General features: G+C 39.1%; 1 protein-coding gene across 3 annotated transcripts; it reads right to left on the minus strand.

Moving 5' to 3' along the window:
- Window positions 1-10100: 10100 nt before the first annotated feature.
- Window positions 10101-17452, minus strand: LOC117324107 (E3 ubiquitin-protein ligase PDZRN3-B-like). Of its 3 annotated transcripts, XM_033879769.1 has the most exons (3): window positions 14359-17452; window positions 10679-12918; window positions 10101-10587 (listed from the first exon to the last, which is right to left on the minus strand). In XM_033879769.1, the coding sequence occupies exon 1, from the start codon at window positions 16110-16112 to the stop codon at window positions 15078-15080; it is 1035 nt and encodes a 344-aa protein (XP_033735660.1). In that variant the 5' UTR covers window positions 16113-17452; the 3' UTR covers window positions 10101-10587; window positions 10679-12918; window positions 14359-15077. The 3 variants fall into 3 exon arrangements, with proteins under 3 accessions (XP_033735660.1, XP_033735659.1, XP_033735661.1); XM_033879768.1 differs by having other exon boundaries at window positions 10101-12918; XM_033879770.1 differs by lacking the exon at window positions 10679-12918 and having other exon boundaries at window positions 14317-17452.
- Between the last annotated feature and the right edge of the window lie 5710 nt (window positions 17453-23162).

Below are 23162 nucleotides of genomic sequence, written 5' to 3' on the forward strand. Positions count from 1 at the left end.
GTATACAGATATTCTATAGGATGTCCTATGTAAATATACATGTATACAGGTATTCTGTATGATGTCATTTGTATACAGGTATTCTGTAGGTTGACCTGATTGCGTATACAGGTATTCTGTAGAATGTCCTATGTATATACATACATGTATATACAGGTATTTTGTAGGCTGTCAAAACTGAATACAGGTATTCTGTTGGATGTCCTGACTGCATACAGGCCTAGGTATTCTGTTGTATATGTCCTAACTTTGTATATAGATTTTCTGTAGAATACCCTAACCATGCAAACAATATTCTGTAGGATGTCCTGACTGTGTATACAGGACAATTACAGGTATTCTGTAGGATGTGCTGATTGTATACAGGTATTCTGTAGGATGTCCTGACTGTGTATACAGGACAATTACAGGTATTCTGTAGGATGTGCTGATTGTATACAGGTATTCTGTAGGATGTCCTATATATGTAGTATGTCCTATATATACCAGTGTTCTGTAGAATGCCTGACTATATATACAAGTGTAGGATGATTTAGGTGTGTAGCGTATATGTAATGGCTAATTACTTAAGTTTTGTAATTTATTTTACAGATGAAAAAATCAAGGAGGCCCATTTGCATTCAGTTCAGGCAATATTTGGAGAAGCAACAAATGCAAAGCAAAGACAAATAAAAATTAAAGGGCTGACTGTTGTTGAAAATAAAGAAGTAAGTATAATGCAATATGAAGGCACTGTTACTTGTGTGTACAAGTTCTGGTCTATCCAAACAGAAAAGGTATGTAGTGATCTACAAAAGTTAAAACCTGCAAAGTAGTTCCAACTGGCATGCCAGAGAAATATTAGCTTTACAAAATAATACAAGTATACAGTAGTCCATGTCATTTATTTGTTATATTGTTTATTTTATCAGGTAATCATTTCAAAGAAAGATGATTGAGAGGATTAAGGTGTATTGACAGTTCAGCTGTGAATAACATGCTAACCAGTGTGTGATGTATTGACGGACCAGGAACCAAGATGTACAGCAGACAAGATAATGTTGTGACAAAGAACAACTTTGAAACTGCTTGCATTTGTAGCTTTATAGTACATTCAGACTTTCGCCCACTACCAAATATGGCAGAAAACTATTTTTGTGATGCGATTGACCAAGAATCTGTGACTTTATATACTCTGTGTACTGTATTATACTGTACGGTACATGGAGATCTGTTTGAAAGAGGGTTCGGCCCAAGCATTGTCAGACCGATCTTGCTCAAGTCAATTTGATGTGATTCATGTCAATACTGACAAAAATATATGTACAATGTACATGTATGATTGGTATCATTAAGGGTCTGTGATGGCTTTTGATGTAAATATTTTGTCATAGAGAAAGAAATAATCAGACAGGTCAACAATTCTAAACATATGCTGCTTGTAATATGTCATTGGAACGACAATTTCAGTGGGGTTTTGGATGTATGAGATATGACAGGCTGATAGCTATAGGAGGACACTTATAGTACAATGAGTGGTACAGGAGTTTGTATGGTAGTTATGATAAATAGTAAGTTATATTGTGTGGAAATTTTGTTTATTTTTGTTTTTAAAATAAAAATAACATGCAGAAAAATAATTTTTTGTTATTGAAGATGTATGTTTTTGTTTGATGTATTTTTGTTTTCGTTACACTTTCATGCTATTTGAACGCTAATGTGCTATGGTGCTCTGTTTCTCGTACCACTTTCAAAGTTATCAGATTATGTTTAGACATCCTAACTTATTCTCCATACAAAATCAACCCTGGAATGGGATATTAGATGTATATCAATTTGTTTAATTGAATGACTTTAACTGATTTTCAGTGTCACATGTATCTAGGTCAAGATGAGCTAAAACCTTAAAACAACTTTGAACCAGTCAAGAAAGCTAAGGCCATGTTATTTGGCCAGTATAATGTTGGGATGAAAACCTTCCAAATGTTTCAAGTTAATCATCCTGGTCAGCTTTCATGGTAAAGGATGTCTTGACAATTAAAATGTTACACCAATCACCAAGAATACACCAGTCACAAAGGATACATAATCACTGAAGATACACCAATCACCACAGTTACTACGGATACACTAGTCACCAAGGATACACACTTATTAAAAGATACACCAATCACCACGGTTACTCAAGACACCGAGGATACACACTTGCTAAAGATACAACAATCAACAAGCATACTTAATTGCTGAATATACAATGTACACAATTTACCAAAGTTACACTGTACAATAACTTCTCTGGGAAAAACATGAGCACCACTGGTCAAGTTAGAGTTTAAAAGTAAAAAGGTGAAACAAAGCGGTGCAATTTTACTGAATTAGTAGTATCTTAAACTACTGTTAGGAAAGGATAAACATTACGAGAAATTTTGTACTAGACAATAGGGAAAGCAGTCATCAATATTTACTAATCACCATGTATACACAATCGCTTGAAATACACCAATCAACACATACAAATATGTATATCATTCACTAAGAATACACTGATTACCAAAGAAACTGGCTTGAGTTTTACCAATCACCAAGGATACCCCAGTCATTAACGATACACCAATTATCAAGGATATACCAATGGGCAAAGACCCGCCATTCACCAAAAATACACCAATCATCACAGATTTGTCAATCCCAAACAGACCCCAGACACTATGGATACACCAGTCACCAATGATACACAGTCGCTAAAGATACACCAATCACCAAGAATACAACAGTCACAAAGAAAACTCTAATAACAAATGATTCTTCAATTACCAAGGATACACCAATCACCAAGGATTCTTCTTTTACCAAGGATACACCAATTACCAAGGATACACCAATCACCAAGGATACACCAATTACCAAGGATACACCAATCACCAAGGATACACCAGTCACCAAGGATACACCAATTACCAATGATTCTTCAATTACCAATGATTCTTCAATTACCAAGGATACACCAGTCACCAAGGATACACCAGTCACCAAGGATACACCAATTACCAAGGATACACCAATTACCAAGGATACACCAGTCACCAAGGATACACCAATCACCAAGGATACACCAATTACCAAGGATACACCAATTACCAAGGGTACACCAATTTCCAAGGATACACCAATCACCAATGATATTAATTACCAAGGATACACCAATTACCAAGGATACACCATTCACCAAGGATACACCAATTACCAAGGATACACCAGTCACCAAGGATACACCAATTACCAAGGATACACCAATTACCACGGATACACCAGTCACCAAGGATACACCAATCACCAATGATTCTTCAATTACCAAGGATATAACAATAAATAAAGATGAGGGATACATTCACCACCAAGAGTACTTTAATGAAATATGGCTTGGTCTAATGAAATACTTCACTGCACCTAGGGTGAAATAGGGGATCCATATCTGTGGGGAAAGATCACAACTTGACGAACCTGAAGTCTACCGAATGTATCATTGCATTGTTGTCATATACTGTATTCTTATAAACCTTGAGTTCAGGTCCACATCCTGACCAACTCCATCCTGTCTCATCCTTGAGTTCACGTCCACATCCTGACCAACTCCATCCGGTCTCATCCTTGAGTTCATATCCACATCCTGACCAACTCCATCCTGTCTCATCCTTGAGTTCATATCCACATCCTGACCAACTCCATCCTGTCTCATCCTTGATTTCACGTCCACATCCTGACCAACTCCATCCCGTCTCATCCTTGAGTTCACTTCCTCATCCTGACCAACTCCATCCTGTCTCATCCTTAAGTACACATCCACATCCTGACCAACTCCATCCCATCTTATCCTTGAGTTCACGTCCACATCCTGACCAACTCCATCCGGTCTCATCCTTGAGTTCACTTCCACATCCTGACCAACTCCATCCTGTCTCATCCTTGAGTTAATTTCCTCATCCTGACCAACTCCATCCGGTCTCATCCTTGAGTTCATATCCACATCCTGACCAACTCCATCCCGTCTCATCCTTGAGTTCATATCCACATCCTGACCAACTCCATCCTGTCTCATCCTTAAGTACACATCCACATCCTGACCAACTCCATCCCATCTTATCCTTGAGTTCATTTCCATATCCTGACTGAACTCAATCCCGTCTCATCCTTGAGTTCACTTCCACATCCTGACCAACTCCATCCTGGAAGGGGAGTAACTCTGTAGAGCTTAGGTCATTAAACTGACATTTGGTGGAAGGGGAGTAACTCTGTACATCTTAGGTCATTAAACTGACATTTGGTGGAAGGACATTAACTGTAGAGCTTAGGTCATTAAACTGACATTGGTGGAAGGGGAGTAACTCGGTAGATCTTAGGTCATAGCAAAAATAAACAAGTAACACGAAATCACCAGTTAACAGGTAACAATGAACCATTTTTTAATAGGTAACACAGAAAAAACAATCAACAGGTAACACAGAACACAGAGACACCGGATCAACAGGTAACACGGCAACACAAATCAACAGGTAACACGAAAACACTAATCAACAGGTAACAAGGAAACACCGGATCAACAGGTAACACGGAAACACCAGTCAACAGGTAACACGGAAACAACAATTAACAAGTAACACGGAAACACCGGATCAACAGGTAACACGGAAACACGAATCAACAAAATACAGAATGTTTAATCTTGCGGTTCGTGTCTACACCAGAGGCTTTCTGCGATTGGCTATCCAAGAATCTGACATACACATATTGATATTGGTTAACGTAATCTATCTACTATCACAGGGAAATGCTATATGCACTCAAAATGTAACCAATCAGAGGCGAGTCACCATAGAGACTTACCATCAATTGGAGACTTTAAAGAATGCATATAAAATAATGTATATACGGAGAGAAACACACATCATCACATGTTATTGATATTGTATTATCTCTTGATCATATTTTGTATACCTATCAGACCCCGAGAGACATTGGTAGCGCTGTATGTAGTCTGGAACTGATAAAACGAGTTATGGAGGCCTGTTTTATATGCACGAGTAGAGAAAACAGCGAACGCCAATACTTTATAGCGACTATTAACTGCTGTCGAACGATTTTAGACTCATTTCGTAACTTGCAAACTATGCCACGTACATCACATTCAAACATTTCATGATTTTGAAAGCGAAAATAATATCAATTAACAAAGTACCAGGTCAACGGCAGTTTCCTGACCAGTCCCTTTACTGTACACCGGAAGTCGGTTGACCAGTCCCTCTACTATATACCGGTAGTCGTCTGACCAGTCCCTCTACTGTACACCGATAGTCGTCTGACCAGTCCCTCTACTGTACACCGGTAGTCGTCTGACCAGTCCCTCTACTGTACACCGGAAGTCGTCTGACCAGTCCCTCTACTGTACACCGGAAGTCGTCTAACCAGTCCCTCTACTGTACACCGGAAGTCGTCTGACCAGTCCCTCTACTGTACACCGGAAGTCGTTAGACCAGTCCCTCTACTATGCACTTAAATCTATTTGAAGTCAATCTTTCTCACGGTCGACAATGGAGGAGCGGGTTTCACATTGCCAGACATACAGACATACAATTATGTTTCACTGTTGTGTATAACATGACACTTTAGCTGTTTTCTTGGTTGCTATGAAACAACGAATATAAATACAAAGAATATGGTTGTAAGTATTATTGTTATACATTGTATTATCGTTACATGGACTAAAAGAGAACAATTCCTCTCATATCGTATCTAATCGGAAGGTGCCTCGAAACCTTCAAGGACTTTAGGCCTATAATAACAACTAAACTTATATATAACACATTAGACTATAGGCTTCATGTCTATAATAACAACTAAACTTATATATAACACACCAGACTATATAGGCTTCATGTCTATAATAACAACTAAACTTATATATAACACATTAGACTATAGGCTTCATGTCTATAATAACAACTAAACATATATATAACACATTAGACTATAGACTTCATGTCTATAATAACAACTAAACATATATATAACACATAGACTATAGGCTTCATGTCTATAATAACAACTAAACATATATTAAAACACCAGACTTCAGACTTCATGTCTATTATAACAACTAAACTAATATTAGCACACCTGACTTTAGACCTTATAATACCCATAATACACAGGGAAGTTCCCCTCCTGCAATCCTATACAACCAACAGAAAGTTCCCCTCCTTCCAACCTGTAATACCAACGGGAAATACCTCTCCCATAGACCTGTAATACCAACGTCAAGCACCCCTCCGATAGACATGTACTACTCACGGAAAGAAGCCCCTCCTACAAACCTGTATTACCCACAGAAAGTTCCCCTCCTTCCAACCTGTACTACCCACGGCAAGCATCCCCTCCTACACACCCATAATACCCACGGGAAGTACCCTCCTACACACATGTACTACCCACGGGATGTATCCCCTCCTACAAACCCATACTACCAACGGGATGTACCCCTCTTACAAACCTGTACTACTCACGGGATATACCCCTATAACAAACCCATACTACCCGGGGGATGTACCCCTCCTACAAACCTGTACTACCCAAGGGGTATACCCCTCCTACAAACCCATACTACCCACGGGATGTACCCCTCTTACAAACCTGTACTACCCACGGGATGTACCCCTGCTACAAACCTGTACTACCCACGGGATGTACCCCTGCTACAAACCTGTACTACCCACGGGATGTACTCCTCCTACAAACCTGTACTACCCACGGGATGTACCCCTCCTACAAACACATACTACCCACGGGATGTACCCCTCCTACAAACCTGTACTACCCACGGGATGTACCCCCTCCTACAAACCTGTACTACTCACGGGATGTACCCCTCCCACAAACCTGTACTATCCACGGGAAGCACCCCTCCTACAAACACATACTACCCATGGGATGTACCCTCCTACAAACCCATACTACCCACGGGATGTACCCCTCCTACAAACCTGTACTACTCACGGGATGTACCCTTCTACAAACCTGTACTACCCACGGGATGTACCCCTCCTACAAATCTGTACTACCGACGAGGTGTACCCCTCGTATAAACCCATACTACTAACGGGATGTACCCTCCTACAAACACATACTACCCACGGGATGTACCCTCCTACAAACCTGTACTACCCACGGGATGTACCCCTCCTACAAACCCATACTACCCACGGGATGAAACCTCCTACAAACACATACTACCCACGGGATTTACCCCCAACAAACCTGTACTACCCCCGAGATGTAACCTCCTACAAACACATACTACCCACGGGATGTACCCCTCCTACAAACACATACTCCCGACGGGAAGTACCTCTCCTACAAACCCATACTACCCACGGGATGTACCCCTCCTACAAACCTGTACTACTCACGGGATGCACCCCTCCCACAAACCTGTACTATCCACGGGAAGCACCCCTCCTACAAACCCATACTACCCACGGGATGTACCCCTCCTACAAACATGTACTACTCACGGGATGTACCCTTCTTCAAACCTGTACTACCCACGGGATGTACCCCTCCTACAAACCTGTACTACCCACGAGGTGTACCCCTCCTATAAACCCATACTACTTACGGGATATACCCTCCTACAAACACATACTACCCACGGGATGTACCCTCCTACAAACCTGTACTACCCACGGGATGTACCTTCCTACAAACCCATACTACCCACGGGAAGTACCCCTCCTACAAACCAATACTACCCACGGGATGTACCCCTCTTACAAACCTGTACTACCCACGGGATATACCCCTCTTACAAATCCATACTACCCACGGGATGTATCCCTCTTACAAATCCATACTACCCACGGGATGTATCCCTCTTACAAACCCATACTACCCACGGGATGTACCCCTCCTACAAACCTGTACCACCCACGGGATGTACCCCTCCTACAAACCTGTACTACCCACGGGATGTACCCCTCCTACAAACCTGTACTACCAACGGGATGTAACCATCTTACAAACCCATACTACCCACGGGATGTAACCCTCCTACAAACCTGTACTACCAACGGGATGTAACCATCTTACAAACCCATACTACCCACGAGATGTACCCCTCTTACAAACCCACACTACCCACGGGATGTACCCCTCCTACAAACCCATACTACCCACAGGATGTAACCCTCCTACAAACCCATACTACCAACGGGATGTACCTTCTTAAAAACCCATACTACCCACGGGATGTACCCCTCCTACAAACCTGTATCACTCACGGGATGTACCCTTCTACAAACCCATAGTACCCACGGGATGTACTCCTCCCACAAACCTGTACTACCCACGGGATGTATCGCTCCTACAAACCCATACTACCCACGGGATGTAACCCTCCTACAAACCCATACTACCCACAGGATGTACCCCTCCTACAAACCCATACTACCCACGAGATGTACCTTCTTACAAACCCATACTACCCACGGGATGTAACCCTCCTACAAACACATACTACCCACGGGATGTACCCCTCCTACAAACCCATACTACCCACAGGATGTACCCTCCTACAAACCCATACTACCCACGGGAAGTACCCGTCCTACAAACCCATGCTACCAACGGGATGTACCCTCCTACAAACCCATACTACCCACGGGATGTACCCCTCCTACAAACACATACTACCCACGGGATGTACCCCTCCTACAAACCCATACTACCAACGGGATGTAACCATCCTACAAACCTGTACTACCCACGGGATGTACCCCTCCTACAAACCCACACTACCCACGAGATGTACCCCTCCTGCAAACCCATACTACCCACGGGATGTACCCCTCCTACAAACCCATACTACCCACGGGATGTAACCCTCCTACAAACCCATACTACCCACAGGATGTACCCCTCCTACAAACCCATACTACCCACGAGATGTACCTTCTTACAAACCCATACTACCCACGGGATGTACCCCTCCTACAAACACATACTACCCACGGGATGTACCCCTCCTGCAAACCCATACTACCCACGGGATGTACCCCTCCTACAAACCCATACTACCCACGGGATGTACCCCTCCTACAAACCCATACTACCCACGGGATGTACCCCTGCTACAAACCCATACTACCCACTGGATATACCCGTCTTACAAACCTGTACTATCTAGTTGGAACTATATAAGCCACTCGAACATGGGATTTACATAAATTTTAATGGGGAAAAATCATACTGACATATGTGTTATTTGAACCTTTCGCGTTAGGAAATGCGGACTATTGAGGTAGTGAAGATCGCCTGTAAATGTGTATCGAGTTTCCATTAATTAACGTTTCCCGGGTGCCGATATTTTTAAAGAGGCAGTTTTACCTATTACACGATTCTTTATAGTTATGATTAGCTACCAAGTTTGTGATATCGGATCATGACCATAATTAACGCCGTCATACCAAGCTATTTAAATAGGTACCTGCAGATCACTTTACCAGAATATAAATTGTGTTAGAGTAAAACGATAATTTACGATATAAAAGCTTCGATTGCTGACGGCAATTCTTTTTTTTTTCAGCGTTTCTCAATTTCTTTTTCAATGAAACGACTGATAATATAAATTTGACATACTGTGATTGTACAATGTGAATATGTGCAATTGAATATCTCATGAACGACGAATCCCTACTACAAACGAGGTCGTATTTTCGAAACATGTTCTGTGAGTGTCTATGATCACTTAACACTGCTAATGTCACTTTAAAGCCACAGGCTTGTTCGGCAGACGACTCTTGGTTCCTTCTTCGCCTCCTGTACTCTCTCGCGACTTCAAAATGTACTAAGGGTATAGGGATGTATGGGTATTGTTCAGAATTGATAGTGGAAGCAGAAAGATATATTGATGAATTGTATAAGAGCCAATTCTATTATGAACACGGCCGTGTCCAAGATACCTAATGACGTCATACTACGTATATACACGTAACTTTGTCGACACATACGAAAAACAGGATTCGTTAATGTGTAAATAAAAACGAAATTTATTAAGTAAAAACATATTTTAAAAATCACAGACATGTTGACATTAAAACAAATAAACACAAACATTTATCAACTAATATTTCATATACATGTACCTCAATTTTCATTTTTTAAATCGCGTCCGTCTTTATTCGATAGCCAAGTGTCTTCTAATTCCACTACACACCTGTGGATTTGTGAATGTTAGGTGAGCCGTTCCTGTTGTGAACTTGAAATACCAATAACTATCACCTAATAAGCCGAATGTTCTACTATAAAATGAAGTTACATATAGTTACTACTGTGACATAAGTATTGTCACTAAATACCCTAGTAAACTTAAACAACTTACACAATGTATAGAAACCAATGGCACTATGAATACCTGAGTATAGTCTAAGGATTTATGTCTTTGTTTAGCAAGAAATACATGAAGTCAATGGAAGACAAACTCGATAATAAACAGATTGTAGTGACAGTAACAATCACTTATATAAGACCAGGATATTGTATTACATTAGTAACAGTTACCTATATAAGGCCATAAGACCAGGGTATTGTATTACATTAGTAACAGTTACCTATATAAGGCCAGGATATTTATTACTTTAGTAACAGTTACCTATATAAGGCCAGGATATTGTATTACTTTAGTAACAGTTACCTATATAAGGTCAGGATATTGTATCACATTAGTAACAGTTACCTATATAAGGCCAGGATATTTATTACATTAGTAACAGTTACCTATATAAGGCCAGGATATTGTATTACTTTAGTAACAGTTACCTATATAAGGCCAGGATATTGTATTACATTAGTAACAGTTACCTATGTAAGGCCAGGATATTGTATTACTTCAGTAACAGTTACCTATATAAGGTCCCAGGATATTGTGTTACTTTAGTAACAGTTACCTATATAATGACAGGATTTTGTATTGCTTCAGTAACAGTTACCTATATAAGGTCAGGATATTGTATTACATTAGTAACAGTTACCTATATAAGGCCAGGATATAGTATTACATTAGGAACAGTTACCTATATAAGGTCAGGATATTGTATTACATTAGTAACAGTTACCTATATAACGCCAGGATATAGTATTACATTAGGAACAGTTACCTATATAAGGTCAGGATATTGTATTACATTAGTAACAGTTACCTATATAACGCCAGGATATAGTATTACATTAGTAACAGTTACCTATATAACGCCATGATATAGTATTACATTAGTAACAGTTACCTATATAAGGCCAGGACATTGTATTACTTCAGTAACAGTTACCTATATAAGGCCAGGATGTTGTGTTACTTTAGTAACAGTTACCTATATAAGACCAGGATATTGTATTACATTAGTAACAGTTACCTATATAAGGTCAGAATATTGTATTACATTAGTAACAGTTACCTATATAAGGTCAGGATATTGTATTACTTCAGTAACAGTTACTTATATAAGGTCAGGATATTGTATTACATTAGTAACAGTTACCTATATAAGGTCAGGATATTGTATTACATTAGTAACAGTTACCTATATAAGGCCAGGATGTTGTGTTACTTTAGCAACAGTTACCTATATAAGGTCCCAGGATATTGTATTACATTAGTAACAGTTACCTATATAAGGTCAGGACATTGTATTACTTCAGTAACAGTTACCTATATAAGGCCAGGATATTGTATTACATTAGTAACAGTTACCTATATAAGGCCAGGATATTGTGTTACTTTAGTAACAGTTATCTATATAAGGCCAGGATATAGTATTACATTAGTAACAGTTACCTATATAAGGTCAGGATATTGTATTACATTAGTAACAGTTACCTATATAAGGCCAGGATGTTGTGTTACTTTAGTAACAGTTACCTATATAAGGCCAGGATATAGTATTACATTAGTAACAGTTACCTATATAAGGTCAGGATATTGTATTACTTTAGTAACAGTTACCTATATAAGGCCAGGATATTTTATTACATTAGTAACAGTTACCTATATAAGGTCAGGATATTGTATTACTTTAGTAACAGTTACCTATATAAGACCAGGATATTGTATTACATTAGTAACAGTTACCTATATAAGGTCAGGATATTGTATTACATTAGTAACAGTTACCTATATAAGGTCAGGATAATGTATTACATTAGTAACAGTTACCTATATAAGGTCAGGATATTGTATTACATTAGTAACAGTTACCTATATAAGACCAGGATATTGTATTACATGAGTAGCAGTTACCTATATAAGGCCAGGATATTGTATTACATTAGTAACAGTTACCTATATAAGGTCAGGATATAGTATTACGTTAGTAACGGTTACCTACAGTGTAAGTAAGGCCAGGATATTGTATTACATGAGTAGCAGTTACCTATATAAGGCCAGGATATTGTATTACATGAGTAGCAGTTACCTATATAAGGTCAGGATATTGTATTACTTTAGTAACAGTTACCTATATAAGGCCAGGATATTGTGTTACTTTAGTAACAGTTACCTATATAAGGTCCCAGGATATTGTATTACATTAGTAACAGTTACCTATATAAGGCCAGGATATTGTATTACTTTAGTAATAGTTACCTATATAAGGCCTGGATATTGTATTACTTTAGTAATAGTTACCTATATAAGGCCAGGATATTGTATTACTTTAGTAACAGTTACCTATATAAGGCCAGGACATTGTATTACTTTAGTAACAGTTACCTATATAAGGTCCCAGGATATTGTATTACATTAGTAACAGTTACCTATATAAGGCCAGGACATTGTATTACTTTAGTAACAGTTACCTATATAAGGCCAGGATATAGTATTACATGAGTAATAGTTACCTATATAAGGCCTGGATATTGTATTACTTTAGTAACAGTTACCTTTATAAGGCCAGGATATTGTATTACATTAGTAACAGTTACCTACATAAGGTCAGGATATTGTATTACTTTAGTAACAGTTACCTATATAAGGCCAGGACATTGTATTACTTTAGTAACAGTTACCTATATAAGGTCCCAGGATATTGTATTACATTAGTAACAGTTACCTATATAAGGTCAGGATATTGTGTTACTTTAGTAACAGTTACCTAAGTAAGGCCAGGATATTGTATTACTTTAGTAACAGTTACCTATATAAGGCCAGGATATTGTATTACTTTAGTAACAGTTACCTATATAAGGCCAGGATATTTCATTACTTTAGTAACAGTTACCTATATAAGGCCTGGATATTGTATTACTTTAGTAACAGTTACCTATATAAGGCCTGGATATAGTATTACATTAGTAACAGTTACCTATATAAGGCCAGGACATTGTATTACTTTAGTAACAGTTACCTATATAAGGTCCCAGGATATTGTATTACATTAGTAACAGTTACCTATATAAGGCCAGGACATTGTATTACTTTAGTAACAGTTACCTATATAAGGTCCCAGGATATTGTATTACATTAGTAACAGTTACCTATATAAGGCCAGGACATTGTATTACTTTAGTAACAGTTACCTATACAAGGTCCCAGGATATTGTATTACATTAGTAACAGTTACCTATATAAGGCCAGGATATTGTATTACATTAGTAACAGTTACCTATATAAGGACAGGATATAGTATTACATTAGTAACAGTTACCTATATAAGGCCAGGATATTGTATTACATTAGTAACAGTTACCTATATAAGGTCCCAGGATATTGTATTACATTAGTAACAGTTACCTATATAAGGTCAGGATATTGTATTACTTTAGTAACAGTTACCTATATAAGGCCAGGACATTGTATTACTTTAGTAACAGTTACCTATATAAGGCCTGGATATTGTATTACTTTAGTAACAGTTACCTATATAAGGTCCCAGGACATTGTATTACTTTAGTAACAGTTACCTATATAAGGCCAGGATATTGTATTACATTAGTAACAGTTACCTATATAAGGCAAGGATATTGTATTACATTAGTAACAGTTACCTATATAAGGCCAGGACATTGTATTACTTTAGTAACAGTTACCTATATAAGGCAAGGATATTGTATTACATTAGTAACAGTTACCTATATAAGGACAGGATATTGTATTACTTTAGTAATAGTTACCTATATAAGGACAGGATATTGTATTACTTTAGTAATAGTTACCTATATAAGGCAAGGATATTGTATTACTTTAGTAATAGTTACCTATATAAGGTCAGGATATTGTATTACTTTAGTAATAGTTACCTATATAAGGCCAGGATATTGTATTACTTTAGTAATAGTTACCTATATAAGGCCAGGATATTTCATTACTGTCACGTCCGATGTTACATTTGATAACAATAAAAGCACGAATTCGCGTGGGTTTTTCTGGTCCCCGCCAATTTTTTTTTGAATAGAATCGGCCAACCTCCTGGAATGAAGTTTGGGTGTTAATTAGAAAACAGGCTCCAAAAATAGCCCGAGAGTTCCGTTAGCATTAACTTCGGTACAGCTCCGTGATCAGAACAAAGTGTGTTGGCGATAACCAAATATATATAATAGTTGGTGAGGCGACAGCACACGCTCGGCCAAATACGACTTATTTATATACTAGTAATTAGTCTAGAGAAAACATAATCAACGGGGCTGTACAGAGGGGCCAGTGTTCTATCTACAAAACCTCGACACTAGTTTGTCTAGTGAAGGGCATACTCGGGTATTCCTGTATAGATCTGTGTACGGTACGATGACAGTAGAGGGCTAGACAAAGTACAGATCTATATCTACCAGTACTCAATATGTACTCTCTCATCCTTTCACACAATTTATCTATACAATCTATCGCTAGTCATTTGAGGACGTTGACAGTAATTTAGTAATTGGGTGATTTTTTTTATATAATGAGTGTAAAGAAAATGAATTACACGATGGCATAAAATTTTGTGCTTAAGATAAAAAAAATGATAATTAATATACTGAGATTATGAATGTTACTTGGTGATAAAATGTTTACATATTGCTCATTAAACCGATCCCCGAGTTGAAGTTTCATTTAGGACAGGTCTTCTGTCAAGTATAGCAGAGGACATTGACTTACAGTTTTGTGTGGCTTGTCTATACCGAGCTATGCTCTGTAACCAGCAATGGAAGTTAATACGCTGAGCCTCTCCAAACCAGTTACTGGCGAAAGCCGAGGCAACCAACATATGCACATCGTGTTCGAACTCATTACCACAACGCGCATAGTTCTCATAGCACCGTTTAATAGCACTGAAGATCCGGTCGCTGTCCGCGTAGCATGGTTTCTTGAGGAGGAACCTAGCGATGAGGAGGGAGAGTTTGGCGATGCTCTCCGGCGTGTATCCATAATCGTAGTCGGGGTCAAAGTCCGCATATTGGGCATCCAAAAGCTCGTTTCTTTTTTCTTGTAACTCCTCTCTAGACTTCCGGTACTCCCGTTCTAGAACACGATTCTTGGACTCTGATATCTGCAGGTCACGCTTGAATGATTTAAGCTGCTGTTCCAGGAATGAAATACGGGACACAAGGTTTGACACTTCCGCTGATGTAATGCTGGCGCTCAGCCGGATGTTCCCAAGTCGCGAGGCGGCAAGGGAGCGGTCATTATCTACGTCGTCTTTAATGGCGGCGGCAATTCCCTCGCAGCGCATTTGGTGGGCGGCGAGTTCGTAGCGGTGGATACTTGTGCCACATCCTGCACACTTGACCGGTACGTACCCACATGTCTCGATGTGGCACGCGAGCTTCTCTAGCTTGGTAATCACTTTGCAGCCCCGTTCATTGTTATCACACGTGACATCGAATCCATTAATGAGGTTTCGAAGTGAGAGCACTGGCTTGGCGTCGCTCTCCGTCACTTTGCTTCGACACTCCGGACACGTCCGGACGTCCGGTTTACCGAGCCAGGTGTTGAGGCATAGTCTACAGAAACTGTGTCCACATGGAGTCAAAACAGGATCTTCAAGTACGGATCCACAAATTCCACAGATCAAGTTCGGGTCGACCGTCGTGATAAAGCGATGTGTACTGAACCCCATTGTCGATGTTAATGTAGACTTGGATGGCTATTTTAGAGTTTACCGCCCTGTAAATCACTTGACAGACACTTGTGTTCCTGGGTCAGCACCTGGTGGGAGTTTGGCGGACAACGACAATCCGTCTCCATTCGTTTAGTATGTAGGCTTTAAGTCCAGTTTTTCTCACAGCAGTGTTTTCGCCAGTGACTATATTTAACTCCTCAAATGAAGTGTAACAATTTTGAGTTACTTGACGTTTACTGTATACTGTAAATGTAAATCACTTCCAATTTAATATACACAGAACATTGTAGATGAAACGGAAACAGATTTTCCAAAGTGCTTAAAGTTTTAAATATATTTGTAAATAATTCCAAGCAGCACACAACTTTAAAGTTTCCCTACAGATCACAGGATTGTCTTGTTGTCCTGTCCGGTTTGATTGTCCCGTCTTATCGATTGCTATCTGTTCAATATTTATCCATCGTTTAAAGCCGCGGTCCGATATTTAAATGTCTGCCGTATCCCGTGTCATAGCATTCCTGGCCGAGGTAACAATGAGTGATTGGAGCGTGGCCGCCCGTTACCTGTGTGCTACCTGTAGAGTCTATAATTATGCATTCACCTTTTTATGGAAATCAATACACATTTCGTGCATGTTCCCCGACTATTACTGAGAGAGACGGATAAAACCGGCTCACAGCGGGCGTGATATCTCCTGGAGGAACGCCATGGCCGGGATCACATCCTTCAGTACATCGCAAACTATCGATATCATAACGAGTGTAACAGACTATCTATCGGGTAATTGATGGACGAAAGGTCCAGAATGTCAGTTATGGTTCACGCCAGTAGTATTTACGTTTACTGGTACACGTCCGCAGTCATCAGGTTATCGATGAGTGGTCCGTTATTGGAAGGACCGGAGGGGTCGACGTTTTATTACTGAATATATGCACGGCCCCTGTTTTATCAGTCTGTTTAAAGTGATGAGGGGCGTGGCGGATGATCCACCCGACAGATGTTAGAATGTGGACTCATACTTAATGCATGTCCCCTTCTTCTCCCTGAATTAGAAACACAGCGATAGGTTTCCCTACCCTCTTTATGTATCGATTTCCAATATCCATAAGTTATATTACCGTACACCCTATATACCAGCCATACACCCATCTGTCACCGTACGTGTCCAGTACTCACAACAGTAATCTGTGTAGCCAGAGTGTTCACACACTATATAAATATAGGGATGTTCAGACAAGGTTCCACAGAGAAAGACAGCTAACTAAAGGCCCATTGTCCAGATGAAACACGACACCTTTTAGTAACTTGTTTGCCTATATTGATATCTGTTTTAAGTGGTGTTGTAACGGCCAGGTATTTACAGCTAATAGACCCGTACAATGTACATATACATACATAACGCCTGTTGTAACGGTTACAATAGACTATACGTACTTGTGGCGGGTAACACTTTGGATATACAGAACATGTATGGGTAGCCGAAACCATGTTTTCATTTCAATTTAAGCTGTGTCGGATCCTTTGTGACACAGTTCGACGGTCACGGTGACATCTATTGTATTAGTGTAAATAAAAATAAAACTAAGGTAAATCGAATGTGACAAAGGAAGCCGACATATTGCCATTCAGAAAATGGCACCGTATGTAGTGAAAACATCATGATATAATTAGAGCGACAATAACCACCACAAAAAATACATGGATTTGCCAAATTGCCATATACATGTACATCTCATTTGTATATTTGGCTAATTAGTCCAATTAAAATTGATCAATCAATAAGGACACAGTGCCCTCAAATTTCAAATACATTGTATATTGGTACTACCGGTATTAAAGGTACTATTACTAGGGTTTCAGGTGTTAGTCGACCCATTTCAGATTTTTAAAATGCCGATAAAATATCAGAAACCTTCGGATGAAGCTAAGACATTATGTAAGGCATCGAGCATTAGAACTATTCCTTTGTAGAAATATATAAATGATGGGTGCTGATTGATTAGACCGCTTTGTCATTTCACTTTCTTTAAATGTCCCATAGATGCGGCGAGAAGGCGACATCTTCTTAAACCAAACGACACTTTCTCGTCGTTATAAAGGGAACAAACAAAACAAGAAACTGGTCCTGAGGAGTCTCCGTGATCGGTAAATAAAATGTCGAAAACGACCATTTAGGATTCAGGCGGAGTCCATCACAGTTGACGTCAGTACTAAATCATTATCTCAGCATCTAAACTGATGGCTATAGAGGATGTACACAGCCATTGATAATTTCTGTATATGTCTCTTTCACACAGTTTCTTTTAAGGCGAAAACACCAGGGGAATATTGGTGCTGGGATGGAGTCAGCCATGAATACCACACATTGGCGCTGTTATAAGTTTATTGAAATCTTCATTATATTATTTTTGACGAATTTCACACAAATTGATATGTCTGCATGCTGGTACAATGTTCTGTTTCTTCTCGACTATACGGTGTCCTCGTCCAGCTTACCTCTAGTTTATTGACGTTTTATAATCACATTCATGACGGACATCAAGTTTGACACGTGTTCCTGGTGTTTCTTTGACACTTAACACATATTTGATAACAGCTGTTAATACGTATACCGAGTGAGTAGATCTACCATCAAAGTCGCGTCCACCTGCAATGAGCCATTGGAAATAAGCAATCATGTGGTTTTCGTAATGTTGCTTTTATTGGATGCTTTGAATATTCAACATGGGAAATATTGACACGTTCCAATAACAGTGTTGGTAAGGTAAAAACCATACGAGTAATGATTCTACTGTTTGGAGATCGAAGTACACTTAAGGGGGTTAGCGTTACTTGACGAGGGCTCCTAGACGACATAGCTGCATGGTGGAGCTGAATTATTTTTTGTGCTACTGTATCGGACTCTTATTTTGTTATCACGTGCTTATACATTGTGTAGATATTTGTATATTTGGTTAAGTCGGGCGGTATGGACCTTGTGTCACCTGCCCGTCCACGTGAGTTATATTCAGGAACTCCGGGTTTCCTTCGACAGTCACACCCCTCTCTCACGCCCACCAGTGGTTGTATACTTACGTTTCTACCACAATACCCTGTGTTATTCAACTCTCAGACCATCAGTTAATCATTACAGCCGTTGATTAACAATCTGTTTATACCACACGTGGTATAAACTCTGTACGCATTTCGATTGGCTGACACGCTGAACTTTGACCCAAGCTGCAATTGTTATTGACGTCATCAATAATCTAATGACGTCACATCACCGGGTCCCGGACGTCACCGGTACACTTTATTTGCATACGCGAAATTATACTTGGCCACGTTTCCCTTTGATTCAAGCAGATATTATTGTGGTAGAAACAGGTCACACGACTCGAAATTGTTGGATATGGAATTTATTTCACACTCGTAAGTTATTTTTTAAAAGTTGCAAAAAACACTCGCTAAAGCTCGTGTCTTTTGTAACTTTTAAAAAATAACTTACTCGTGTGAAATAAATTCCATATCCAACAACCACTCGTTGTGTAACCTCTATTTCTACCACAATACCCCGTGTTATTCAACTCTCAGACCATCAGTTAATTATTACAGCTGTTGATTAACAATCTGTTTATACCACACGTGGTATAAACTCTGTACGCATTTTGATTGGCTAACACGGTGAACTTTGACCCAAGCTGCAATTGTTATTGACGTCATCAATAATCTAATGACGTCACATCACCGGGTCCTGGACGTCACCGGCACACTTTATTTGCATACGCAAAATTATACTTGGCCACGTTTCCGTTTGATTCAAGCCGATATTATTGTGGTAGAAACAGGTCACACGACTCGAAATTGTTGGATATGGAATTTATTTCACACTCGTAAGTTATTTTTTAAAAGTTGCAAAAAACACTCGCTAAAGCTCGTGTCTTTTGCAACTTTTAAAAAATAACTTACGAGTGTGAAATAAATTCCATATCCAACAACCACTCGTTGTGTAACCTCTATTTAACTGTTATTTTTTAATATCGAGGCATTGATTGTAAATGATTAATGTAATATTTCACGCAGGCAATTTTGAAGCGAAAATGTTTACTACATATAATTTTATCTAGATCGCCATATACAGCTGATATATAGAGGAGACTTTGATTTCTTCTTATCGATGTGATCGTCATGGTGATCACGTGATGCACGAGCTATACATAAAAAACGACACAGCGGCCTTTGGTTGGAGTCCAAGAGACTATTTTTTTGCAGAAACAGGCCACATAGAGTTCTTTGATGTAAAAATATAAACAGCATGCTCACTGAGGGTAATGCACTACCACATACTAATAAATACCTTTCATACTATGCGGTTACCTGTCTAAGAAGAAGTTGATCACCTGGTCGTGACAATAAACACACAATACAAGACACATTTCCAGTAGAGAGTTATGTACAGTTGTCACCCGAGTCTAGTTAGTAAACACCTCGTTATCTACATACATTGTGCTGTATTTACTTGTAACCCATTTCAGAAATGCAGAAAATTGTCTGAAACTGTCATACAATAGGCCTACAGATTCCTTAAGTACCATGGCCTGTATAGAGGTGTATGTAACGTCACGATAATCTAACGTCACTGCACCGCTGTAACATTACCAAAGGAACAGATGTGTAAATCGATCACATTTATGTTTCATTATTAATAAGAAAATACCGAGAAATTTTATGCGTCATACTGCCATTTGAACTTTAAATTAAAAAAAACCCCAACGTGTTCATGATTTTACTGATATATACTTTCAACACCAAACAGATATTCAAATAAAAGTTTAGAATTTTGTGTATAAGAACCGGAAGTGAATGTATCACTTCCGTTATAATGACATACTACATTTCTAGTACTTAAAATGTACCTAACATTTCGAATATTTTCGTGTTGATTATTATTAAACGTTTTATTTCATTTTTTACATATCTGAGCTGTTAAATAACAGAAGACCTATTCGTATAAATGTTTTGATAACTCTGATAAACATTGAACCTTCTCGTACATGTCTTGTGACGCAAAGTAGGCCGCAACATTGGCCCTCGACTTATAATGAATTGTTCAAACATATCTCATGAACTCTTAAATTGGACAGTGTAAAAAAACATCCAATCGGGCAAAATGTTCGTGCGGGGAGAGAGATTTTGTTGTTCCTAAAACCGGTAATTTAACACATTCGTCCTGAATCGAAAATTGTAACGTAGATATACAAAACAGTACCTTGTTTCTGTATTCATTGATGATGATGTGCAACGCGATAATAGGACGCCAGCAACAAGAGAACGCGAAAACTCGGTCGTGAAAGCGCGATACTATAGCGGGCGATTCGGGACAACTTATAATTCTCTTACTCTAGCTCCCAAATCTTAGGTCGGCAACGCGACGATATTAGAATACGGCGGCCGACGAGGAATGAAGCAGACGCGATTAAATACAATGGCGACGTGATTATTCAAAAGACCGGCGTCGAAGTAACGCGAGTACGTTATTACGTGTGTGAAAACTGTGACACCCTACGTGAGCAAGAACAGAGACGATGACGTAGAAGCGAGATTATTGCTCTGTTTTCTTCAAAATCAGTTTCAGTTTATGAAGAAACATGCTCTCTGTCTGATTGTCCGATCGTTTTTAATATTGATTTACACTGTCCAACTCCGTACACGGTGTATCTCTAATACAACAGATGTTGGCACTGCTTCAGGCTAAAACATGGATGTTCGATTGGCATTCCATCTGGTGTTGAGCCTCCCTCCACACAATCCTTCCCATCACCACTCCACAATACCACCTCTGATCACGATCACAATCTACAGCTTCTGCTGATAAAGTATTCATGCATTTTCACAATTTTGATGGAAGAGATGTCTCTATGTGCCAAATTATGTCAATACCTGGTATCTAATTGAAGCAGAGAGTACCCCATCCCAAATCTTGGCGGTGGCCTATCAGCGCAGCGCACGCGATGAAAGCAAATAACTGAGCCTTTTCCGTAAATATCTCATCACAAACAGACACTCAAGTTCCTTCTAAAGAAGGACACATCTTACAAAATATGATGTATGTAATGAAACTGAGAAATCGATGTTTGTTTAAAACGTGTCATTGTGACGCAACGCTCTTCGATATATCATTATGAAATTGATTTGGGAAAATTGAACTTTGGGTTTCACACACCCAGGAAGGGCGATGGATCTAATCTCGGAAAAAGGCGATGGTTCCAGTCTAAAATCAACCTTTGGTCCGTCCATTTTCTTCCTTCCTCCGAATTAGATTTTGAGTCACTGGCTCATCTTTTATTAATGACCCAACAGACGGAAGGTCCCACAGAGGTAGACCAGGGAGGGATAGCAGTCCCTCCTCTCTAGACACAGTTAATAATTATCTCCCTTAGGACGTCAAGTCATCTCTTCACTAGAAAGCGTGAAAACATGTCGTGACTGATGATGTGCTTCACCTATGACCTCTCTTTGATTTTGGTTTTAAAGACTCTATCAGACATTACTATGGTCCGTCTCTTCACATATTGATTTCCAGTCATAAAGAATGCTTATGGAAACATGCAGCAAATAATGCAACAGATGTCTAGTTATCACTTGAAAGAGGCTTGGACTTCTGTTGGTAAGGGTAATACCACATTATCACGCAACAGTGAAGGTGAGGTACGCAGCACCAAAGACGAGAATCACCGACGAAATTAAGCAAGTAAACAGATTCAAATTTAAGTGAAAAAAAAAGGTCTCGAAAATTAGTATGTGTGTTGTTAATAACTTATTTATTCGTTTACTCCTGAATGTTAAAGGACTGTAAACATTATAATGCCTGACTGTTGTATTGAAATGCTTAAATTAAACTCACAATTATTCTGTACTCCTGTTCATGTGATATTAGTCATCTATGGTGACGTTTTGTTTAATGATAAAGGCATCTATATATCAATTACATATATCCCATTAGTGAAAAACACTTCCAATGCTGCGATAGATTATCTAAGGAAGACGCCAATTAAAACTTCATTAAAA

Source organism: Pecten maximus, chromosome 3 (assembly GCF_902652985.1).
Source record: "Pecten maximus chromosome 3, xPecMax1.1, whole genome shotgun sequence".
Lineage (NCBI taxonomy): Eukaryota > Metazoa > Mollusca > Bivalvia > Pectinida > Pectinidae > Pecten > Pecten maximus.